We start from the raw sequence: 26,024 nt of genomic DNA, 5'->3' as shown, positions 1-26,024 counted from the left end.
ACACACGGGGTGAGGAAACTAGAAAATTCATTGTTCATACCATTGGGCTGTGTTGTTCTTCTAGTTTGCATTTGACTTCATTGTGGCTGTGGAGAAGGCAGAGGACAGGCAGGTCCATGTGGGAAGGCGAGTTAAAATGACATTCAACCAGAAGCTCAAGATGGCTTAAAAAGTAGAACCTCTAAAGTAATAATTTCTGGATTACTCCTCCTATCATATAATAATGAGAATAGAATCAGGAACCTTAGCCTGATTAATACATGGTTAAAGACATGGTGCAGTAGGAAGGGCTTCAAAGTTGTGGGATACTGGGACCAGTTCTGGACCAGGAGAGATTTGTTCAAGATGGATGCAATGCATGAACCCAAAGAGGGAAGTTCATTTGTGTGGCAGTGACAAAAATACCAATCATTACTCTTTGCAATCTCCACTGACTTTGGATCCTGAGAGAGGTAAAAACAAGACAACCAAATGGAGATTAAGAGGGTGACAGTTAACATAAAAGGGAATTCCAAAGCCTCCTCTGGCACCTAAATAAGACAGAAGATGTAGTTGGAATATGAAGAGGACTGCCAAAAATCTCTGTACAAGAGGAAGCAGCAGTGATAATAAAAGAGGTGAAAATTGATGAGGACATACCCGTGAAGCTAGTTTTGCTTAAACTAAACAAGTCACTAGAGCCAATGGGATGCTTCTTGGGTTATTTAGGGAAGCAGAGGTAGAGGTTGTAGAAGAGCTTGACACATTTTTCCCATCCTTCATAAATACTGGGGATGTCCCATAGGACGAGAAAACTATCTCCTGTTCAAGAATAGGCTGTTATTACATGCCAGGCAACTGTGACAGCTGGCATTTGGAGATAACAAGAGCCAGTCAATATTGGTCAAAGATAAATATTGTTTTGACTAACCTAACAATTCTTTGATTTGGCAATAATGGATGTAGGGAATGCAGTATGTTGCTTACATAGTTTTTTTCAAAAGATGTTTGAAGTCCCACTCAAAAGGCTGGTTAACAAAATTTAAGGCCATGGAATTAAAGGGTCACTGGAAGTATGGATAGTATATCATCTCATCTTATATTGGTTTAAGGGAGAGTCATTGTAAAAGGAGACTTTCCCAGAAGGTAGGATGGTAGACAGTGTTGTTGTTCCTGATACTGAGACTACTGCATTTTTAATGTATTTATTAATGATGGACATGGCTGCACAAGGTAAATATTTCAAATCTCTGTCCAAGCCCACTTTATCCTCTCAAGTGGATGTACAATATCTTGTGACACTGGAGCAGGGAGCAAGCTGCTGGAGGAGTTCAGAAGGTCAGGCAGCATCCTTGGGCAAGGGTGGACAATCGATGTTTCAGGTCAAGACCCCTCATCTGGACTAACATCATTACAAGGATGTTGCCAGGACTTGAGGGACTGAGTTATAGGATGAGGTTGGACAGGCTAGGACTTTGTTCCTTGGAGGGTAAGAGACAGAGGTGATCTTACAGAGCTGTACAAAATCATGAGGGGCATAGATATGGTGAATGCTCAGTCTTTTTCCCAGGGTTGGAGAATCAAGAACTAGAGGGCCTGGGTTTAAGGTGAAAGGGGAAAAGGTTTAATAGAAACTTCAGGGACAACTTTTTTTTTAGAAAAAAACACACAAAGGGCTGTGTGCATGTGGAGTCTGCTGCCAGTAACAACTTTTAATAGAGAGTTGGGTAGGTACACCGATAGGAAAGGTTTAGAAAGTTAAATCAGCCAAACATGGGCAAATGGGACTAGCTTGGATGGAGCATTTTGATCAGCATGGACAGACATGGGCCGAAGGGCCTGTTTCTGTGCTGTATGACTATGACACAGTGCTTGCAGTTGTGGGAAACAACTAAGAGAATGGTGCAGGCATAGATGCTATTACAGCGCCAGTGACCCGAGTTCAATTCCGGCTGCTATCCGAAAGGAGTTTGTATGTTGTCCCTGTGACTGCGTGGGTTTCCTCCGGATGCTCCAGTTTCCTCCCACTTTCCAAGACGTACAGGTTAGGAAGTTGTGGGCATGCTATGTTGGCGCTGGAAGTGTGGCGACACTTGCGGGCTGCCCCCAGAACACTATGCAAAAGATGCATTTCACTGTGTGTTTCGATGTACATGTGACTAATAAAGAAATCTTATCTTATGACTGCCTGAAGGGGCAAATAAGCAGGTAAAATTTAATTCGGCAGCAAAACAGTCTTTCAGAAAGAATATAGATTGAGAATACAGGTGAACTGGCACAATTCTAGAGGATCTTTCGAGATCAAGGGACCTGACATGTATTGGTACCTGACTGAGCATGGGGTAATACTGCACACATATACTTATAAATAGAAGGGATGTTGAGTCAGTGATATATGGAAAAGCATATGGGAACCTGGAATTTGTAGAGACAGTACAAAATAAAAACAAACTGAAAATACTCAAGTGGTCCAGCAGCATCTGTGGACAGAAAAAAAGTTAACTTTTCAGGTCAATGACTAGAACTGGGAAATTAAACAAGCTTTGCGGTGCACAGGACAGGAGGGGAAAAGCATAGGGAACAACAGCAAAGCTCTGTGACAGCATGAAGACTAGTCTAGAGACCGAATAATAAATCCAATGGTGGAATATCTGGTGTTTCGTTCAGAATTTAAGATCTTAATCCTATCATGGACTTTCCCCTTGGTTCTCTTGGTCCCTCCTCCGTTCTATGTAATTTAAAAGATTTTATTTCTAACTTTTTCCAGTTCTAATCAAAGGTCATTGACGTGAAATGTTAACTGTTCCTCTCTCCACAGATGTTGCCCGATCTACGATTCAGATTTTGTTTTTATTTCAGATTTCTAGTACATGCAGTTGTTAACCCTATACAATAAGTTATTCCACTATTGGAATATTGTAAGAAATGCTGGTTCGCAAACTTTTCTTGGATGTGGAGTTAGAGTGGATGCAGAGTAGATTTACTAGAATGGTTCCAGGGATGAGGGATTTGTTATGAGATTACAAGAGAAGCTGGGGTTGTTCTCCTGGTAGCCAAGGAGGTTGACAAAGAGTTGAGAGCTGTACACAAAAATCAAGATCATGACCACTTTAAATAGTGCAAATAGAGGGAAGTTGTTTCTATTAGTGAACAACAGAGCAGTCAGGACCAAGAATTCACTGCTTGGAAGAGTATTGGAAATGGTATGAGTGCCTTCAGAAGGGAATTGAAAAGACAAGAGAATAATCTGAAGGGCTGTGGAGAAGGAGTGCAACTTAGCCTCCTCCAGCATCCATAACTCAGAGGACCTATCCTGGCCCCAACACATTGATGCAATCACGAAGAAAGCATGCCAGTAACTTCGTTAGGAGTTTGAGGAGATTTGGTACATCACCAAAGACTCTTACAAATTTCTATAAATGTACGATACAGAGCATCCTGACTGGTTGCATTAGAGCCTGGTATGGAGGCTCCCATGCACAGGATTGCAAGGGGCTGCAGAGGGTTACAGACTCAGCCAGCTCCATCATGGGCACAACTCTCCTCACCAGCAGTGTCTCAGAAGGCAGCATCTATCATTAAGGACCCTCACCATCTAGGACATACTCTTGTTACTGAAGTCAGGGAGGTGGTACAGGAGTCTGAAGGCTCAAACTTAATGATTCAGGAACAGCTTCATCCCCTCCGCCATCAGATTTCTGAACGATCCATGAACCCAAGAACACTACCTCATTCCTTTTTTTTTGCACTATTTTTGTAATTTATAGATTTTGTGTCTTTGCACTGTACTGCTGCTGCAACACAACTAATTTCACATACGTCAATGATAATAAATCTGATTCAAAATTATGCAAAATTAATTAGCCATATTCCCACCTTCTGCAACCCAACTACATACAGATTTTCACTGTACTCATTATTCAGAAAGAAACTAAATATAAATGAGAAATGAGGGGCAACTTTAGTATTTCTGACCTTCCACTGCAACCAGATCACTAAAACTCACCTTATATTTCCAGAACCTGTTTCAAGTGCAACAGTAACTAAACTGCTGACTGTAAATACTGAGTAGCACCTCAACAAATTCAATAATCACTTGTTTAAATGATCACCTGGACAAAAAAGAAATCTGACGATCATTAATCTAAGTGCCCTCAAGGAAACATGGCTGCAGACTGAACAAAACTGGGAATTAAATATTCCAGGGTATTTGGCGTTAAGGATGGATGAACAAAAAGGAAGCGGGCGATGTAGCATCGTTAATAAGGGAAGAGATGAGTACAGCGATGTGAAGTGATTTTGGCATAACAGATGATGCAGAACTACTGTCAATTTGAGTTGATCTAAGAAACAACACAGCAGAAAACATTGGTAGAAGTTAACGGTAAAGCCATGAAATACTACAGGGTGTGGCATAAATCAAGAAATTGGAGGTGTGTGTAATGGGGTAATACTGTAATCACAGGAAACTACTGGTCAAATCAGATTTCTTTTTAAATCAAGTTTGAGAATGAATTTAAGGAAGATGGAGATTTAAGGAAGATGTTTTGCTGTGATAAAATATTAAAATCAACTAGGGAAAAGAAATAAAACTGCAGATGCTAGAATCAGAAACAGAAATGCTGGAAGAACTCATCCAGTCAAGCAGCATCTGTGCAAAGAAACCAGTCAACATTTCAGGTCAATGACCTTTCCTCATAAATGGGACAGGGGAGAGCAGAGGGTTTACAGTTTTCAAAGGAGAGCTTGGGTGGGGGCAGGTGGCAGGATGAGGTTTAAGACAAAAGCCTATTTGGTGACAGGTTAAAACAGATCAGGTGATTCAACCTGGGAAAAGACCATTCTGGATCTTGTTTTGTGCAGTGAGGAAGGGTTAACTGATAACCTTGTAACCAGAGGATCTTTGGGGAACAGTGACCATATGACAGAACTGGATATTGAACTATACAAATTTCAAACTCAATGTTAAAACAGTGTCTTAAATCTAAACAGAGGAAACCATGAAGGCATGAGAGTTGGTTGTGGTTAATTGGGAAAAAAAACATTGAAAGGCTGTGACAATGGACAGGCAACGGTTAATGCACAAGTTGCAAAAATACTAAGACAGCAAACCCAACAGGAAATGTGATTCATCCATAGCTGACTAAAGTTAAAGATGGTGTTAAACCGAAGTAGAGAGTTATAAAGCTGCCAGAAATAGGCCTGAAGATTAGGCACATTTTAAAACTCAAAATAAGAATCGAGAAAGAAAGGCAAGACAATGAGAGAAGACCAACAAGAAAGAACTGAATTGTAAGCATTTCTGTGGATATATTAAAAAACCTTTCAAAGCGCGAGTCCTTTACAGACTAGAGTTTATAATGGAATATTGGAATAATGAAATGGCAGAGAAATTAAACAGCTATTTTGCACCCGTCTGATGTACTAGAGAATTAGACATCTTGTGACAATAAAAACTGGAGCTAAGTACTAGTCAAAAAATAAAATACTGGAGAAATTAAGTGAGCATGAAAATTGGAAAAACTCCAAGGACCCAATGGTCAACATCCCAGAGTTTGAGTTAGCTTTTATTTTAGAGGTACCATATTTCATAGTTCTACTGATTCTGGAATGGTCTTGTAGACTGGAGAATAGCAACATGACCCTCACAATTTAAGGAAAAGAAAAAAAAACAGGGAACTATCAACTAGTTAGCCTAATGTCAGTGGTAAGAAAATTGCTGAAAGCTATAAAAATGCAATAAAATAACAACTTGAAAAGATTAATAAGATCGGAGACAGCATGGACTTATGAAAGGAAAACCATGTTTGACTAATCTGTAGTTCTTTAAGGAAACAACTAGTAAAATAAGATATAGGGCCTTGGTGAAACTGCACCTGGAGTACTGTGTATTCATCTCCTAACCCAAAGATGTGCTTGCCATAAGGGGAGAGTAGTTAAGATACACCAGACTGGTTCTAGGGAGGGCAGGTTTGCCATATGAAGAGAGATTGTGTTTAGAAAAATAAGAGATCTCATCAGAACACCTTTTTAAAAAAAAGAACCTGAAAGGCTAGAATCAGTTAGGATTTTTCCCATAGCTAGGACTGGGATCAAAGTTTCAGAACAAGGATCATTCAAAGGGGGATTAATAGATTTCTGGGCATTAAGTAAATCAAGAAATATGGGAACAATGCCAGAATAAAAGCATTGACGTAGATGACCTTAATGAACAGCAGAGCAGGCATGAAGTTCCAGCTGACCTAATCCTATTCCTTACGTTCATATGCTCAAAATAAGGGTTCACTGCAGAATAAAATGATTTAACTTAGGCAATCAGCCCACTGTTTCTACACTTGTGCTTCTTGCCACTGGTCACCCAGTCTAATTACACATTGTTACTTTCCATAGTCTTTAGTATTCCTTTCAAGCAACAAATTAAAGAATTTGCTGCTCCAAAAGTTTATGGAACCAAATTCCAATATATGCCACTACATAAACTCCTCAGCAATATTTTAAAATACAAATTAGGACAAGGTTTAAAATCAAATTCCCTTTAAAAATAAATCATAATTAAACAGACATCTTCAATGTGTTAGGAAAAGGCAGCATCTATCTATGAAGCACCCCCACAATTCCTCCCAAAGTACAGCTCTTCCAAATGGGTGAGCCTGCCAACAGAATTTCCCAAGTAGGGAGCTGTAGATCCGAACAAGAACTTCTCTGAAACACTCATCTCAAGGGATATAGGCTGCTATGGAAAGGATAGAATTCACCAAAACAACATGTGGTTCACAAGGGAAAACAATCTTTGTTCTAACCTTTAATTATTTCAATGTAGATACGTCTTATACAGGAACTCCAAAGCATATCTGACATCAGCCACCTCAGGTCAGTGCTAGCTCCCACTCCAATCAGAAATGTGGGCAGTCATGCACCATTCTATGATGTGAACACAATCTTGGCTTACACCCTGCTGAGCACCAACAGAGCACTGCCTTGTCAGAGGTGCCATTGTCCAGATTTGAATTCAAACTCAGTCTATAGACCTCAGTTGAGAGAAGAGGCCCCATGATAATATTTGAACACTTAGATTCTCCTGGTATTCTGCTCAACATTCATCTGGTAATCACTGCCACAGATTTTCTGTTTCATCTGCCTACCTAACAGTCACTACACTTCAAAAGCGATTTTTTTGGCCTTTAAATTAGTATGGGATCTCAAGGATATGAAAAGTAGTGGAGATATCCAAGTTATTTTCCCTAAATAAATCTCCTCTCCACAAACACTAAACAGGTTTGATAAAATGAGTAACAGAATGAATGGTTCAAGCACAACTCACCAGCTTTACACATCATTGACGCCAGAAGCTTAGACACAATAGAGCCTCGTTTCCTCATCTTACATTGCTTGCTGTATGGAAAGTAAGGGATTACACCAATGATGTTCTTGGCACATGAGGTCTTAGAGGCATAGATCATAATAAGGAGTTCCATAATGGTGGTGTTGACATCCCTGTTGTACAAGAAAAAGCATCCTTAAACATCAGGACAAACAGATCAAGAAATTATATTTCTAACTCCCTAGCTATCGCCATTCATATCACACACTCCTTTTAAAAAAAAGCAAAACTCAAGAACAAAAGTGACTATCCACCAAATAACAAATTTCCTTGACTAACTTGAGGAAATGCAAGGGTCCATTCTAGCAGCACTAAGTAAAAACAAGTTAAATCATATTCCTCAATGAATTTCAAACACAGAAGTGACTTAAAACTAGGATACAAATTCTCATTTGGTGAAGCACCAAAAAATTCACTGCCATAACTACTAGGCTTTTTATGTCAATATTACATTCTAAGAGGCCTGTGTAAAACAGAAATAATAAAAATAACTTAAACCTGATCAAGTTAGCTTCACTTACAAAGGGACTTTTTTTTAAGTAATCCTGTTGGAAATGCAGCTTTATGTAGCACATGGAAAATTGTTTTGTACAGCTGGTTTGAACCAGATCATTGCAAAAGAAATACAAATATTTGCAAATTTGTCAAAAGACTAGTAAAATGTATTAATTCTTAGAAATAGTACTGGGTTTCAGTACACACTGTAAATGTGGACAGAGGACAGATACAATAACCTATCCAACATGTTTGGCAGAAGAAAACATCACATACAAAATGATCACTAAATCAAAATAACTGCTTTATATACAGACTTTTTCCTGGTGGTTTTATTCTAAATAGGGTATTCAGAAGCTGCTTAAAAGAGTTCCAACTTTTAAATGCATGTGTAGTACCTGCAAAAGAAATGAACATTACTTTTTTAGCCTATAATCAAACAGGAACAACTTTCCTCCTCCATCGTTGTATAACTCAGAAACAAACCAGCTTAGCCTTGAAATCAAGACAGGCTGAAGTTCTTGAAATTATAATTAAAACTGAGGCATATATTGTAAATATATTGCTTTACCACAAACTTACTTTGAAACAGTCTGAATAATAAACACATCTTTTCCTCTGACAGACTCTTGAATCTGTACTCTTGTTTCTATCAAAAAGAACAAAAAATATCACCATAAGATTGCTAATCTGTATTTTCTTACCAAAACAACTAAAACTACACGTGAAAAACAAAAGTAACCATTGATACAGAGCAATGAAAAGGTTACCTAGAAAAGATTTTCTACACAATTAGAACGATTTTTATTCCGAGAGGATTTCCATTAGGACTATCAAGAGTTATGCACACAATTAAAGAACAAATTGTGTGCAATATGCTGTTTCAATGAGCATACTGCAAGCCAGCAACACTCCCGTACCAGCTGTAAGAGAAACTGGTCTGACAGTAGCATTTCCCATCCTCGCTTGAAGCCGCACCAATGACTTCATTCAACCTAATTCACCAGTTATTCCAGTGATGCAGAAGCATTGTGACTATTCTGTTGCAACACAACCTTTGACATTTACTCTGCCTTCCTTGTCTGGGCACTGGCTGTAGAGATTCTGGAAATCCCAAACAGACAGACCAACACCACAAAGGAGAAAGGAGAGCAGAAGGAGCAACTATGCAGAGAATTCCAAAGGACAGATCACAGATGATGCTCAAAAACAAAAGTAAACCTCAATGCTGGAGAGGGAGAAGGATGTGGGAGAGAGGCAGGAGACGACCAGAAAAATGCAAATTAGACACCTAGATTTGACTAGAGCGAAATCTCAAGGGTGGGAAGGAATTCAAAGGTTTGATTCACTGCCCACTTGCCAGCTCCTTGCTTGGGGCAGCATTGGGTTAGCAGCAGTTCTCCCAGCACCAGAAAAGATGCATTTTCATTCTATATGCATGAGCTTGCATTCAATCTGGTGTTGACTATGGGTCATTGCAGTATAATTCATTTGCACGCAGAGGGGAGGCAGACAAGAAATGGTTGAAAATTGCTCCTTTCCCCTTGCATCTGAAAAATACCTATTCTTTGACTGCAAGCTTCATTGCAAATTAAAGAAAACTATCTGATAATAGGCCATACAGACAACTACGATAAGGCATTGGGAATCTGGGCTGCGTGAGGCTAAAGTTGGAGGAACATAGATCTGAGTATTGCAGGAAATCAGGTTACAGAAACAGGGAAGCCAAAAGCCCACAGAGAAATACGAATAAATATTTAAATTAGGGTTTATAAAGGCCATGCAGTTGACATTGGAAATTGAAAAATAAGATTATGTTGGATCATTCAAAAATATGGTACTCTGGATATTTGAATAATGCACTAATATATATAGAAACATATATAAGAAAGTTCTAACCATCAAAGATTAAGAACAGAAGCAAATGAAGAAAAGCAGAGAAATCCTCCTTTAGTTTAAATATTCCATGGCTATGTTCATCAAATAAAAGGGATATGGGACTAGAACCAACTTCAATGTATGAGTGATCTGTCACTTCAAATAAGGGAAAGTGACAAGCATTTACCAGTGTCCCAAAACATTAAAAGTGAAAGTAGGCTTCTATAGCCTTAAATGTCCCAAAGTCTCAGAATACAATGCACCTCAATCCAAAATGATCTCCCGCTCATCCCAAATGTTTAACCACTAGTTTATACACTCTCCAACCAGGGGAAATGGCAGCACGTTAGAAATACACAGTACCATGTATTCCTTTGTTCTCCCACTACGTGCTGCAGAAAACTTGCTGTTAGGTTTTACAGCAAACTTCACTCATACAACTTGTGCTCATTAGCACACCATACTCATGCTGTCAATGGTTGGTTAATCAGAGTGAATTCACTGCACATTCCAATTCCAAGCAGGACGAAGGTCAAAAAGAACAAGTTAAACACATTTTCCCAAGAAAAATATCCTGCAGTAGAAATAAGCGATCTTGTATGTTAGCTGCACAAAAATGACAGTCTCATAGAAACATTTACTTTGAGAATGTTTAGAAGCAGTAATACTGATTAACAGCGCAGTCTAGAAGCTAAAGAGAGACTATTGGTTCAGTTTTTATAGAAAACAGCAATGCAATTGTTAATGGACCAATACGTGTGATTCAGTGACAATATGACCAACTCAATCAATAGCTCAGGAGGAACCTACACCTTGGTAACTTAATATTGTACTAGGACTTCCCGGCTTACGAATGAACTGATTTACAAAAATCCAACTTAATGCAAATTCTCCCATATATTAAATCATTTCTCAAGCTAGTAATAGTGTTTTATGATATTCAGTACATATTCCATTATTTTAATTATGGGTGGTGTTAGTGTGATTATTCAGTGAAATAAAATGATAGCAAGTATATGTAGAGCAACACAATAAGAGTAGCTATGGAAAGCAGACACTCTGACTTCGAGACAGTTCTCATGAACAAAACTCTTACAGAATCCAGGGTCTGTTAAATCATTGGGCTTAAATTGCACAGACCCATGCCTGCATATCAAGATCACCACCTATACCAGCCTTATGGTCACATTGGTCCCAATATACTGTCACTGCCAGTCCTTCAAGATGCAGCAAGCCACAATTTGTGCCTCAAGATCATTTCACCATTTCCAAATGTCCACAATGAGAGATGTGGAAATAGTTTAAAACAAAATTAAAAATCACTATTTGAAAATGACATTTAAATAAATTTAAGACAGTGAATAAATATACCTCAAAGAAAAATGAAAATTTTCACTTCAAGGTAACGATCCCTTTCAAAGAAATGGGACATTTCTAAATGTAATAGGATGGATTTAATTTTCAAAATCCACTGAGTTAATTGATTTCTGCCAAGTCTGATTATACACAACTGGCTCTAGCAAACCTAGCCAATGGGTGGTGTGGGGAAGAACAACAATGTAATTCCTACACATACAATGGGTGAAAACAGTGCCGATCGTGGCTCTAAACTTCAGCTGAATGTTCTTGATGCTTTGGTACCAAAGCACCCAGAAATGGAACTTCAATTCAGTTCCTCTGTGCAAGAGTGCAAAGATTTTAAAGTACTAAACTCAGAGCATAAAAGAATAAACTTGTATGTTATTAGTCAGTGCCAAACTCGGGATTAAATAACCTAATTCATCAAGCTCCAGTGCAAGCACAGAAGAGCTCAAGCACTTCAGAGAAAAAGGACACCACTGCTACTGAAAATTATTTAGCAACACTTATGTTTGCCAAACACCAATCTTCACACAAGGTACATCCTATTTTCAAAAGTAGCTGCCTTCTCCTGGTGGCAAGAACACTATTTCCTTCAGCAACTGCTAAACTCAAGTCAAAATACAGCTACATTACTGCCAACAAATTACACATTCCAAGCAAGAAAATCATCTGCCCACAAATTTGTTCAAGGGAAGTCAATTTAAAACAAACAGCATCATATCCTTCTGCATTAACTTAGCTCTAAGCTTTGTATTTCGAAGATTTCTAACAGGACCCATAAGGCGGAGCCAAAAGGAACTTCCCTATCAATTAGTTTACTAATTAGTTACCTAGCACACAAAATAAGATCTATGGCTTCACATTATGAAGCAAAGCACACTAGCCTTTACTACAGAATGCCACTGTACTGATCAGTTAAGGTCAATATACAGCAGAATAACCCTTAATTACATTACAAATGAAGAGGATGTCCAGATGTTAACAGAAATGGCTCAAATAGGTCAGATGAATGCAGTATTTATTTGTATTAAGAGCAAAAAGTGGCTTGATTCTAGGATGCCCACCTCACAATATTTGTATTTTTATGACACATAGACCAATTTAATACTACAAACATTATTTGCAAAGTTTAGGTGATTTGTTTCAAAGAATGTTCACCTCCTCACATCGCACAAAATTCTTTTTGCATATCAAATCCATTTAAAAAATGTTCAGTCAAACTTAAATTTTTCAGAAAATGTCAAAAGTAATTTAAAAGGACCAAGAAATCTCTTTCTTTATACATTCACACTTGAACAACAATTGTCATTGCTGAACTTAAATCAAAGAACAGTAAAGCACAAGAATGGGGCCTTCACTCACCATGTCTGCGCTGACCATGATCCCAGTCTAAACTAATCCTGTTTGCCTGCACATGGTCTATATCAGGCACAGTAGTGTAGTGGTTAGCGTAACACTTTACAGTGCCAGCGACCCAGGTTCAACTCCAGACACTGTCTGTAAGGAGTTTGTACATTCTCCCCATGTCTGCGTGGGTTTCCTCCGGGTGCTCCGGTTTCCTCCCACATTCCAAAGACGTATGGGTTAGGAAGTTATGAGCATGCTTCGTTGGCACCGAAAGCGTGGCAACACTTGCTGGCTGCCCCCAGAGCACTCTACGTAAAAGATGCATTTCACTGTGTGTTTCGATGTACGCGTGACTAATAAAGAGATCTTATTTTATTCCCTGCCTTTTCATGCGTCTGTCCAAATGCCTCTTATACAATGCCGTTCTATCAGCTTCTACCACCTCCCCTGGCAGCACGTCCCACGTATCTATCACTGTGCAAAATCAAAACTTGCCTCGCAGATCTCCATTAAACTTTCCACCTCTCACCTTAAATTTATGTCCTCTAGTACTTGACATTTTCCGTCCTAGGAAAAAAAGACCATCTACCCCCGTCTATTTCTCTCATTTTTCTTTGTTATACAGTGGCTCCGTGGGTTACAGAAAACCTGACTTACAGAAATCCAACTTTTAAAAAATTTCTGAGAGAAATTACGTGAATAATTTTTCAAGAAGGGAAGTTACAGAAATGCAAACAAGTCATATATTGTTTTCATTAACAACTGGATGCAATACATGTTTCATTAGTTTAATTATGGGTAGAGTTAGCATGAATATAGAAGATACTCAACGAAATGAGATTATAAGATGTGCATGCAGAGTGTTATGATATGGGTAGCTATAGAACACACAACAGCACAATGCAGTATTGAGGGAAAACAAAGCAGTACCTCTGGAAGGGGAGGCTCATCCATTTTGGGCAGTGAATTGTCTTTATTTTGGAGAAAATTGTTTGTTTCTGACATGGTGAAAAAAAAAGTTTACAGACATTTCTCATGACCCAGGGAATGCCTGTACTTCTATCAGGTTGCCCCTCAGCCTCCAGCACTCCAGAAAAGACAATCCAGCTTTGCCCATCCTCTCGTTACAGCTAATATACCGCAATCCAGGCCACCTCCTGGTGAACGTGTTCCACACCCTCCCTAAAGTTTGGTGACCAGAAATGCACACTATACTCCAAATGCGGCCTAACAGAAATTTTATACAGTTGCAACATGACTTCCCAACTCTTATACTCAATGCTCCACCCAATGAAGGCAAGCATGGCATATGTCTTCATTACCACCCTATCCACATGTTGAGACTTTCAGGGAACTAAGGGCTTGAAATCCAAAATCCTTCTGTACATCAATGCTGATGAGGATCCTGCCATTTACCGTATACTTCCTGTTGCATTTGATCTCCCAAAATGCACCACCTTGCACTTGCCTAGATTAAACTCCATCTGCCATTTCTTTGCCCAAATTTACAACCAATCTACATTCTGTTGTATTCTTTAACAACCTCCCTCGCTATCCACAACTCTGCCAATTTTTGTGTCGTCTGCAAAGGTACTATCAGGCCACTTACATTTTCATCCAAATCATTTATATATATTATAACCAACAGGTCCCAGCACCGATCCTTGCGAAATACCACTGGTCACAGACCTCCAGTCAGAAAAACACCCCTCAGCCACTTGCCTCTGACTCTTATGACCAAGCCAATTTTGGATCCAATTTACCAAATGCTTTACCAAAATCCACATAGACAATATCCACTTCCGTATCCTCAATAAATTTCTATCAAATTTGAGACAGGAACTCCCCCACACAAAACCATGCTGACTATCCCTAATAAGTCCACACTTTTCCAAATGCAAGTAAATTCTGACCCTAAGAATCTTCTCCAATAATTTCCCTACCACTGATAGAAAACTCACCGGTCTACAATTTTCTGGTTTGTCCCTGTTGCCCTTCTTAAACGAAGGAACAGTGGCTATTCTCCAGTTTTCTGGCATCTCAGTCACGGCTAGAGAGGATACAGAGATCTCTGTCAAGGCCGAAGCAATCGCATCCCTTGCTTCCCTTGGTATCCTTGGATACATCCTATCAGGCCCCGAGGACTTGCCCACCTTTATGCTTTTCAAGACACCTCCTCCTCAATATTGGCATGCTCCAGAACATCAACATATCCATCCCTAAGTTCACCATCATTCACGTCTTCTCCATGGTAATTCTACTTGCCGAGGACAGTTCATGGCCCCTTTTAGCCCTCCTAATTTGTTTAAATTCTTTCCTGCTTTCTTTATATTCCTCAAAGGCCTTGTCCGATTTCAGATTCCTAAACCTTACACATGCTTCCTTTTTGACTAAACTTACAGTATCTCTTGTATTCCAAAGTTCCCAAACCTTTACTGGGATTAACAAACACTGGCCATTTTCGCATCTGCTTGGTGTTTAATGTTAAAAGGAGATGCACACTGACCAGTGCAAATTCAAACTACATTTCACAACAGTTTTGTTTTAAACACATAACTAAAGGAACTCTTATTCTATACTTATATTGGCAAATGGGAAATGTGTTTATGGAATAATCAGGTACTAAAATAGCTGAAGTAAGCCATAAAACTTTGGACTAGGATGAATACTGATCATCTGTACTTAATTTTGGGGAAGCAGAGTCTGAAATATAAACACATTATAGCATGAACACTCTAACCAATATTTGCTGCCAATTTAGCTCTAATCCATTAAATCTCAGATTCCAATAACATGATACAATGTAGGCTTGTCATTCTAAGCCTCCATATCATCAGATAAAACAAATGGAAGTAAGTTTGGGGCTTTAACCAAAGGGGAGAGTAGGGAAGCCTAGCAGGGAAAGCTCACCCAACTCGAAGTGGTGGTGAGGCATATTTTAGGACCAGTACAGGCATGGTCATAGGAAGAGAGGTAGCAAGCTCCTGAAATTTGACTAGTGATTTCTCCTCTATTTTGATATGCAGATAACAATGTATAGCTGTTTCATAATTCATTTTCATAGTAAAAATAGTCAGTTTAATAAGCCAACTAGAAAACTTAGCAACAAAACATTTGTTGTTCATAAATATTTTAACATATTTTAAGTATTAACAAGTTTGTGGAGCGATTACAAATGGCATGACACTTGTTCATTAGAATTGCAATAAAATTAGACAATGATTATTTCAATTTGCAGTTCAAGTTAGTCCAAATGGATCATGCAATTATTAATTAACACCTAATATCAGCTAAGGCTTTGTTCAAGTAAGTTATTCAAAAGCATTTTCAAAATCACTTACCAGCTATCTTGGCCAGTTGCCAATATCTTGTAAACGGCATTAATCATTGCCATTTCCGCCAAATTCAAAGGTATCACATTATAAGAGCACCACTACCATGGGCAGTGGCAGACGATGTTTACCCAGTTATATATGCAATATACAAAACTCAAATCATTTTCAAATTTAGAGATTCTATTACTTATTCTATTATTTATTAGATAGTTGTGGCCAACAGTGGGGTAAGTGCACGAGGAGCAGCTGTTCACAATTACGAATACATTTCTTGACTACATTCAAGACTTATTCTTTAATATAGTCAAGAAATGTATTAATTGTGAGCAGCTGTTCCTCCTGAGTACACTGGGCTTCAGTATTGGCCACAAATATACAATAATTAGAGCCACAAATCCTTCAATTTTTATCTGAGATGGCAATTTCCCTCCACTTGTCAGCTGTTTCCAACCCTAGGTTAGATCATGTTTTACCCCACCCTTGTTCTTGAAACTCGAGCTGAGGGAATGATGTAATTACAAAGAAAGTTATAAGTAGTTTTGGTCAATCACTCAAATAATTACTAGATTGCAAGAAGCAGTTTAGCCATCATATTCTTCTAGTGGGAAAATCACATTTCACCACTAAGCAATGACGTCTGTACAAAGGCAAAGATTGCAAAATAGCTTAAAAAGTTATCTCATCAACCCCAAGCAAAAAAAAAAATTACCATCCTTTCTTTTCACATGGAAAAGCAACATGATCCATCCACAAAAATTCCGAGTGCAGGATTTGATTCCTTTAGGCAATGGCCTTGGTAAACCTGAATGCAATGACTGAACGCCACACTGAAGAAATTGACAACACAACCTGGCAAAGTTTAATTCAGAAAATGACTGCTCCTTCACACACCTGGTGCGAAATCAGTGATAAATTGGATTGGCACACTGTAGTTTTATTTCAGCATGATTTATTTCCTATCCCAGTTGATGGGATAAAGACCATCTTTATTCACTCTTATAACAAGTTAAATTAGTTCCAGAAAACTTCAACCCAGCTCACGATAGCCAAGTCTTGATCAAGTGTCATGCCACACAATTAAGTAGGAAAGATCTGATTTTTGAGAGGAGCCATGAGAGTTGGGCGAGGGAACTCCTGATGCTTTATTTGAAGCAAATTATTGGGTGTAACAGATAGAACTGACATTATAAATGATCTGAGAGCTGGATATCGACCAAGAAATTAGACATGTTTCAGTTCTTCTGTACGTACATGCTTACTTATTGATAAATACATGCCTATATTAAAAAAAAATTATAAGGACCATTCAGTGCCTTTTGCACTGATTGTAGCAGTTTGGTCTGTGGACTGCTGCCTATTGGAATACCAATTAAGGGTACCCAATCTTCCGTCAGACACATCTGGCAAATTATGCATTTCCTGGTTAAAGACTGGCCCTGGCAGAACATGTAGACAAAAGGAACATTCAACAGGGTTTGAGGAACATCAAGCAGAAATAATCCATTTTGGAAAAGAGAAAATTAAAACCAAGGATAAAGCAAAAATCTTGAATGATTTTAAACAGATAAATATGGCACAAGATACATGGGATCCACAGTGAATTTGCCATTTGGATTCGGAATTGGCTTGCCCATAGAAGACAGAGGGTAGTGGTCGATGGGACTTATTCTGGCTGGAGGTCTGTGACTAGTGGTATTCTGCAGGAATCTGTACTGGGACCTCTGCTGTTTGTGATATATATATACAGTGGCATGTAAAAGTTTGAGCACCCCTGGTCAAAATTTCTGTTACTGTGAATAGTTAAGTGAGTAGAAGATGAACTGATCTCCAAAAGTCAAAGTTGAAGATGAAACATGATTTTCAACATTTTAAGCACGATTAGTGTATTATTTTTGTTTTGTACAATTTTAGAGTGGAAAAAAAAGGAAAGGCACCCCAAGAGATTTGAGCTTTCAGGTAACTTTTACCAAGGTCTCAGGCCTTCATTAGCTTGTTAGGGCTATGACTTGTTCACAGTCATTGTTAGGAAAGGCCAGGTGATACAAACGTCAAAGCTTTATAAATACCCCGACTCCTCAAACCTTGTCCCAACAATCAGCAGCCATGGGCTCCTCTAAGCAGCTGCCTAACACATTGAAAATTAAAATAAATGATGCCCACAAAGCAGGAGAAGGCTATAAGAAGATAGCGAAGTGTTTTCAGGCAGCCGTTTCCTCAGTTCGTAATGTAATTAGAAATGGTAGTTAACAGGAACGGTGGAGGTCAAGTTGAGGTCTGGAAGACCAAGAATACTTTGAGAGAACTGCTCGTAGGATTGCTAGAAAGGCAAAAGAGCTTCAGGAAGATTTAGCGGACTCTGGAGTGGTGGTGTACTGTTCTACTGTGCAGCAATACCTGCACAAATATGACCTTCATGAAAGTCATCAGAAGAAAACCTTTCCTGCGCCCTCACCACAAAATTCAGCGTCAGAAGTTTGCAAAGGAACATCTAAACAAGCCTGATGCATTTTGGAAACAAGTCCTGTGGACTGATGAAGTTAAAATAGAACTTTTTGGCCGCAATGAGCAAAGGTATGTTTGGAGAAAAAAGGTGCAGAATTTCATGAAAAGAACACCTCTCCAACTGTTAAGCAGGGGGGTGGGTCGATCATGCTTTGGGCTTGTGCTGCAGCCAGTGGCATGGGGAACATTTCACTGGTCGAGGGAAGAATGAATTCTATTAAATGCCAGCAAATTCTGGAAGCAAACATCACACTGTCTGTAAAAAAAAAAGCTGAAAATGAAAAGAGGATGGCTTTTACAACAGGATATCGATCCTAAACACACCTCAAAATCCACAATGGACTACCTCAAGAGGCACAAGCTGAAGATTTTGCCATGGCCCTCTCATTCCCCCCCCGACCTAAACATCATTGAAAATCTGTGGACAGACCTCAAAAGAGCAGTGCATGCAAGACGGCCCAAGTATCTCACAGAACTAGAAGCCTTTTGCAAGAAAGAATGGGTGAAAATCCCCCAAACAAGGATTGAAAGACTCTTAGCTGGCTACAGAAAGCGTTTACAAGCTGTGATACCTGACAAAGGGGGTGTTACTAAGTACTGACCATGCAGGGTGCCCAAACTTTTGCTTCGGACCCTTTTCCTTTTTTGTTATTTTGAAACTGTAAAGATGGAAATAAAAAGGTAATCTTGCTTAAAATATTTAAGAAATATGTCATCTTTAACTTTATGCCTTTTGGAAATCAGGTCTTTTACTCGCTTAGCTATTCACAGTAACAGAAACTTTGACCAGTGGTGCCCAAACTTTTGCATGCCACTGTATAAATGACCTGGATGAAAATGTAGATGAGTGGGTTAGTAAGTATGCAGATGATACGAAAATTGGTGGTGTTGTGGATAGTGTAGAAGACTGGCAAAGGATATAGCAGGATAAAGATCAATTGCAGATATGGGCAGAGAAATGGCAGATGAGTTTATGTGAAGTGTTCTACTTTAGGAGATCAAATGTGAAGGGACAATACACTGTTAATGGCAAGATCCCTAACAGTGTTGATATGCAGAGGGATCTTGGGGTCCAAATCCATAGTTCCCTGAAAGTGGCAAAACAGGTTGATAGGGAGAAAGCGTATGGTAAGGAATTGAGCTCAAGAGTCAGGAAGTTACATTGCAACTTTATAAAACTCTAGTTAGGCTGCATCTGGAGTATTGCATTCACTGCTGGTCACTGCATTACAGTAAGGATCTGGGGAGGTTCAGAAGAGGATTACCAGGAAGCTGCCTGGATTAGAGGGCATGTGTTTATAAGGATAAATTGGACAAACTAGAGTTGTTTTCTCTGGAGCAGTGGAGGCTGAGGGGAGATCTGATAGAGGTTTAAAATTATAAGAGGCATAGACAGACAGCCGGTATCTTTTTCCCCAGGGTTGATATGTTTAATACCAGATGGCATGCATTTAAGGTGAAAGAGGGCAAGTTCAAAGGAGATGTGCAGGGTAAGTTTTGTTTTTGTTTTATTCACAGAGTGTGGTAGGTGCCTGGAATGCACTGCCAAGGGTGGTGGTGGAGGCAAATACAATAGATGTGTTCAAGAGGCTCTTAGATAGGCACATGAAAGTGCAGGAAATGGAGGGATGTGGACATTGTGTAGGCAGAAGGGATTAGTTTAATTGGGCATTTGATTACTTATTCAGTTAGTCTGGCACAACATCATGGGCTGAAAGGCCCATTCTTGTGTTGTACTCGATGTTCTAACATGTTTACGGTAAGATCTCACTCAATTAGCCCCAAAACTTAATGTCTAATTTTCCACATTAAATCTTTCAGCACAAATTGTTGCAATAGTTCACTATGAACCTTTGATATCAAGTTACCTTTTCAATAAATGCCAAGAATCACCCCCTGTACCAGAGACTCAGCTCCATTATCTCCACTCCTGTTAACCAAGTTAGCAAGATTTAACGTCTGTGGTGAGTGACATTTTACTCCTAACTCTAACTTCACTTGTTCTTCCTTTAAAGGTTTCCCTTGGGATGATCAAATCAAAATTAAGATTGCCCAATCAAAATTAAGATCGCTGACATCAACACCAAGCTCTTTATTTTTAATAGCCCTACGAAACTGTTACATGCCCACACAGGCATGCATTTACCTGTTTTGCCATGTCTACGCCTATCAGTCAGGGCAACGGGAAGGCAGAGATGGAGAGATGCATAAACACAAATCAAAAATTAATATACCTGCAGTTACTTCAATACCCACGCTAAACAAAAATCCTCTTCATGTAAAAAATTTAAGGATTGGAGTCATTAAAAGCTTTGAATTATAATGGTTTGAGTCTAGTAGGTCCCTAACCATCATACTTATCCAGTACACACAGAACAATTTTGGTTTTGCTTTAGATATTCCCTGAGGCATATAATTGTGGAACAAATATCCTAATTTGCAGATTCACCAGTGTAAAGACACTGCATTTTTTTTTTACAGATTATTGTAACTAATTGCCAGAACAATTATATTTGCAGTGAGTTCTGAAGTTTAAAAAGAGCAAGCTATTCCTCTTTCAAGTAACCAAAACAAACTGAATACAAAGCTGTATGTTTTTTTTCAAAAGCTCAAGTAGCAAGGCTTTCTAATTGCACTAATGAGATGCAAACACAGCTGTGCTGCTGTGGATAGGTAGAGATGGATGGGAGCTTCTGTATCATTACTCCTTCACACTGGTCTGAAGCAGGATTATCATGGTAATGTCTTAGTATTTAATGGAATAATTAAAAACAAAACAATTAAATCCACAAGAATGCCCTAATTGCACCACCAGAACAATAATTTCCAATGTAGATAAACTAAAAGGTGTACCTTTCCATATGCCTGAAGCTTTATTCACTTTTTAGACGGTTCATGCTAATCACAGCACATTCTGTAACAGCTCAGCAAGACTGTTGTCATGGAAATGCACCCTTTTTTTGCTAATTTTCTTCTCTCATTCACTAAGAATCTGTATTTGTGGTTTCACAGGTATTGAGAACCTATTTTTTTAAATTTCCAAATTCAAAGTGCCTTAAATAGGTTTGCTCTTTTACCACCTTCTACAATACCTCAAACACTACAGCAATGTATATTTTAAAAGTTATTTTATCTCTTGCATACCCAGATTTCCCCCTCCCCCAGAAGAATTGTGTATGTAAGAGCTGTTCCATGTCAAGCTTTACCCTACATAAAGCTTCAATGTTATCAAAATCCTCAGGCATTTTACAGCTAGAATTTTTTTTACATTATGCACTTACCTCTGTTAGCTTCTTGGTAGACTTGAACTTTACCCGGTTCTACGCCAAGTCGCCTAAAATTGAAGATGAGGAATAGCCCTCAAAAAAATCGTTCCTTAAAACCTTCTCTGACTTACACAAAATTAGAACATATAGAAGAAACATCTAGAACTGGATAATTGAAGACAAAGTAACTAAAATGGATTTTACACAATGATGGAAATATTGTAAACTTCCAAAAAAAAGTCTGCATCGAGATGTTTCAATGGGTATATCATTAGCCAATATATATTTTTTTAAAATCAGTATTATTTGGCAATTAAATGCTTTCCAAAGGACAAATTTTATATATAAAAAAAATCAGTGACTCAATGGATAAGTGGCACAAAGTATTGATACATCTAACCCAAGGATGACTGCTTGTCTAACAGATTGCTTAGTCTTAATGGTGTGTCTTCCAAGATTTAGTCTTCCACGATTTTGAGAGAGTGTAGGGGGAGAGGCAAAGAAGAGAATATCCATTGCACCCCTAATCTTGTCACCCATTTCCTTTGATGGAACCAATAGTGGAAAAAGGGCATGTCTGTCTTAGATGTAATTGCACATGGTAGTTGAAAACTAATTTAAAAGAATGAACTCATGGCTGAGGGAATAAAGAGCTTCTTGGAGCCCTTGTAGAATTATGTCACACTGGGTGATACTATGTTCAATATAGAAAGCATAGAGTCATTGTTTTAATTGCCAAGGAGGCAAGTGGGAAGGCATCAGAATATACCTATAATCCTCCCCACACAAAGCTACAGAATGTGAAGTAAAATACCATGATAAAAGACTTGGAGCATGCCAAAGAATGCAATTTATGGGTTCAAGTATTGAACAAATGGAATCATTATGGAAAATTAAGAATTGAAGCTCCCTATGCAGCTTATTGGAGGCTCGTTTCGCAGAGTGTTTTAAGATTCATTCTTTAAGCAGAAGCCACTAATTTATGACTAACATAAGTTTGGACTTCACAGAAACATGTTGATCAACACCAACACATTGTCTCTTAAAAGGCAAAAAAACAAAGAAACCTGGGTACTACTCGGAACTTAAAACCAGATGATTTTTTGAAAAACACTGAACAATCTCAAACTGCTATAGCATTTGCATGAGGCTCTATCACTGAGAGGGCAATGAGCAAATACTATTTCATTTAAATCAAAGAAATGGCAGAAGCTGGATAAAAACCATTTAAAAATTAATTCAAGGCTAAAAGGTATATTCAAAATTTGGAAAATGTCTTAAAATCAAGGGAACGTGTTTTAAACACAAGGAATGAGAGTCAATTGAAGCACTCTCACAGCAAAAGGTTGCGAAAGGTCTTTTTATAAAAAAAAATCACTATAGTTCAGAGAGGGTGCAGAGGAGATTTACCAGGATGCTGCCTGGATTGAAGAGCATGTTTTATAAGGATAGGCTGAGTCAGCTCATGCTTTTCTTTTTGGAGAGAAGGAGGATGAAGTGACTTGATAGAGATGTACAAGATGATAAGAGGCATAGATTGAGTGGACAGTCAGAGACTTTTTCCCAGAGCAACAATGGCTAACACGAGGGAACATAATTTTAAGGCGATTGGAGGAAGATAAGGGGGATGTCAGAAAAGTGTGCTTTTTTTTTACAGTGAGTGGTGGGTGCGTGTGGGGGAAGATACATTAGGGACACTTAAGAGACTCTTAGATAGCCACATGAATGATAGAGAAATAGGGGGCTACGTGGGAGGGAAGGGTTAGATAGATCTTAGAGCAGGATAAAATGCTGGCACAACATTGTGGGCTGAAGGGCCTGTACTGTGCTGTAGTGTTCTATGAAGATCCTTCAGACAAAACCCATTTTCAAATCTTGCTTTTCAACTCAAGTTTCACTCTCTTTGCTCCTAGTATTTTTGCCCCTTTCATAAAAGTGCTTTATCATCTTGTTTGTGGCTATGGTGGTTTATCTAATCCTAGAAGAAAATTTGTTAGAGAAGTTCATCCCTGTTAGAGAAGAGGTTCCTCAAGCATGGGGCACATTACAGAAATAACCTCATACGCTATCAGTACAGCACTTTTCAACACTCACTGAACAGGGCTAGAAACTCTACCCACTTCATTAACCCTGCCAAAATCATGGGAATGGAGACCATTTATGGTACACTTACTGCTGGTCAACCATCATATCAGAAACCCAATCTGAAGGGTGGAAGATTTGTTTACTGAGTCACCAGGGTTGGCAAGAATACCAGAGTACAGAGAGAACACAAACAGGTCCTGCAAATTATTCTCAAAATTAATTCAGGAAAGGGATAGCATTACACAATAAAAATAATAGGCTGTCATTGAATGGGTAAAACCTTAGAAGTTAACTAAAAAAGCTGAATACATTGCCATATGTATTTACTAACCGCAGAGATTAAATTTTAAAGTAATCTACAAATAAACATCAGTCCAGAGCATCTTAAAACACAATAATCTCAAGCATTTATACATTAGTTATTCTTTTAACAAAATACTAGAAAATCTACACAGAAATTTGACCCTTCAATCTTGCTATTGTAAAATCTTGGGTCATGATGCAACTTCACATTGTTAAAAAGCGTGCATAAGAATAAAAATTCTACATAACTCTGAAATTAGTCATTGCACATTATTATTCCATATCACTATTTAAATGGCAATGGGGTAGGGTAAATTTAATGCAAAATATACTCCACGATGTTAAACAATTCCCCCGCACCCACTTACATTCCTCCACCACAAAATCACAAATACAAAATTTGGCCAACTATGGAGACGGCGGAAAGCAGCAGTTTTCACCGCATGTCACCAAGACTTTGACAACAATATACTGTAACGGTGTGTAAAAAAAAATCAACAGGCACTTACTCTGAAATCTTCCTGGCCAACTCTGCGTAGGCTGTATTTGAGTTGGCACTGAACAGCGCCAGGCCACCTTTGGTTACATTCATGACTGAAGGCGCAAGAAGTCTTCCAGACCCTTGCAGTCAAGAGTCGAACCCCCTGCAACATAACCATAGAGTGGGGGGGGGGGGGGGCGGGAAAGAGGAATGAGATGATGGCATAGGGTTTAAAATCCAAGGTTTCAAAATGCACATGTGGCACCCTTATTAAATATGCACTCTTTGCAATTATATTTTTTAATGCAAAAAGCTGCCTGGTGCTGCATGCTGCCTGTCCCAGCTCAGCCCGTCTGCAAAGCCCCCGGACCTGGCTGGACGCCTGGCGCCGCCGCCGCTGCAGCAGCCCACGACCTGCTGCAGAGAGTCACTTAGCCCCCGGGTTGGATCAGCGTCCCCCCCCCCCCTCCCAAAGATATGGGGCGCAGGAGGCCCGGAGGCCATCGGCCGCCCTCGGATGCTCGGACCTCGGGCGTTCGCCACCCTGAGATGGAGGGAAGGGAGCGGACGTGGGATCCCCCCCAGGCTTCCCACCATCACTATCAAGGTAGCGGCTTCCCTGTGGCCCTCCCCCGAGGGGGGGAGAGAGAGGGAGGGGGTTGGCCTTCCCCCCTCCTCCGCCACCTCACCTGCCGCCGCGCCTCCCCGCTACCAACCGCCTCAAGGCTGCTCCGCCGCGCCTGCGCGGTCTCCGCTCCCAATCGGCGCAAGCGTGACCTCCTCTCCTCTCCTCTCTCTCCCTCCCCCCCCCCCCCCCGGAGCGCACGTCACCCCCACCGCTCCCGCAGCACACGGCCGCGCACGCCCAGGGCGACCGGAGGGAGGGTGGGGTGGGGTGGGGTGGGGTGGGGTGGGGGATGGGATGGGGAGGGGGGATGGGATGGGATGGGGAGGGAGGGTGGGGGATGGGGAGGGAGGGTGGGGGATGGGGAGGGAGGGTGGGGGATGGGGAGGGGGGATGGGGAGGGAGGGGGGATGGGGAGGGGGGGAGGGTGGGGGATGGGGAGGGAGGGTGGGGGATGGGGAGGGAGGGTGGGGGATGGGGAGGGGGGATGGGGAGGGAGGGGGGATGGGGAGGGGGGGGAGGGTGGGGGATGGGGAGGGGGGAGGGGGAGAGGGAGGGAGGGTGGGGGATGGGGAGGGGGGAGGGGGAGAGGGAGGGAGGGTGGGGGATGGGGAGGGGGGAGGGGGAGAGGGAGGGAGGGTGGGGGATGGGGAGGGGGGGAGGGGGGGAGGGGGGAGGGGGGGAGGGGGGAGGGGGAGGGGGAGGGAGGGTGGGGGATGGGGAGGGGGGGAGGGGGAGGGGGGAGGGGGAGGGGGAGGGAGGGTGGGGGATGGGGAGGGGGGGAGGGAGGGAGGGTGGGGGATGGGGATGGGGAGGGGGGGATGGGGATGGGGAGGGGGGGAGGGTGGGGGATGGGGAGGGGGGGAGGGAGGGAGGGAGGGTGGGGGATGGGGAGGGGGGGAGGGAGGGAGGGTGGGGGATGGGGAGGGGGGGAGGGAGGGAGGGAGGGGGGGAGGGGGGATGGGGGAGGGTGGGGGATGGGGAG

The 26,024-nt window shown here is 40.5% G+C and overlaps 1 protein-coding gene across 3 annotated transcripts in view; it reads right to left on the bottom strand.

Moving 5' to 3' along the window:
• prpsap2 (phosphoribosyl pyrophosphate synthetase-associated protein 2) overlaps positions 1-25,191 on the bottom strand; it is a 41,332-nt gene extending 16,141 nt beyond the window's left edge. For all 3 annotated transcript variants that reach the window (XM_052021836.1, XM_052021834.1, XM_052021835.1), the window contains exons 1-5: positions 25,104-25,191; positions 24,443-24,577; positions 21,561-21,613; positions 8,438-8,504; positions 7,301-7,473 (exon numbers count right to left, since the gene is read on the bottom strand). In XM_052021836.1, coding sequence (XP_051877796.1) covers positions 7,301-7,473; positions 8,438-8,504; positions 21,561-21,613; positions 24,443-24,525 — 376 coding nt within the window. In that variant the 5' untranslated portion in view covers positions 24,526-24,577; positions 25,104-25,191. The remainder of the gene's footprint in view (positions 1-7,300; positions 7,474-8,437; positions 8,505-21,560; positions 21,614-24,442; positions 24,578-25,103) is intronic.
• Positions 25,192-26,024: the final 833 nt, after the last annotated feature.

The sequence above is a fragment of the Pristis pectinata genome, chromosome 8, assembly GCF_009764475.1.
Source record: "Pristis pectinata isolate sPriPec2 chromosome 8, sPriPec2.1.pri, whole genome shotgun sequence".
Lineage (NCBI taxonomy): Eukaryota > Metazoa > Chordata > Chondrichthyes > Rhinopristiformes > Pristidae > Pristis > Pristis pectinata.
The sequence above is the reverse complement of the archived record's forward strand: the minus strand, read 5'-3'. Positions and strand labels throughout refer to the sequence as shown.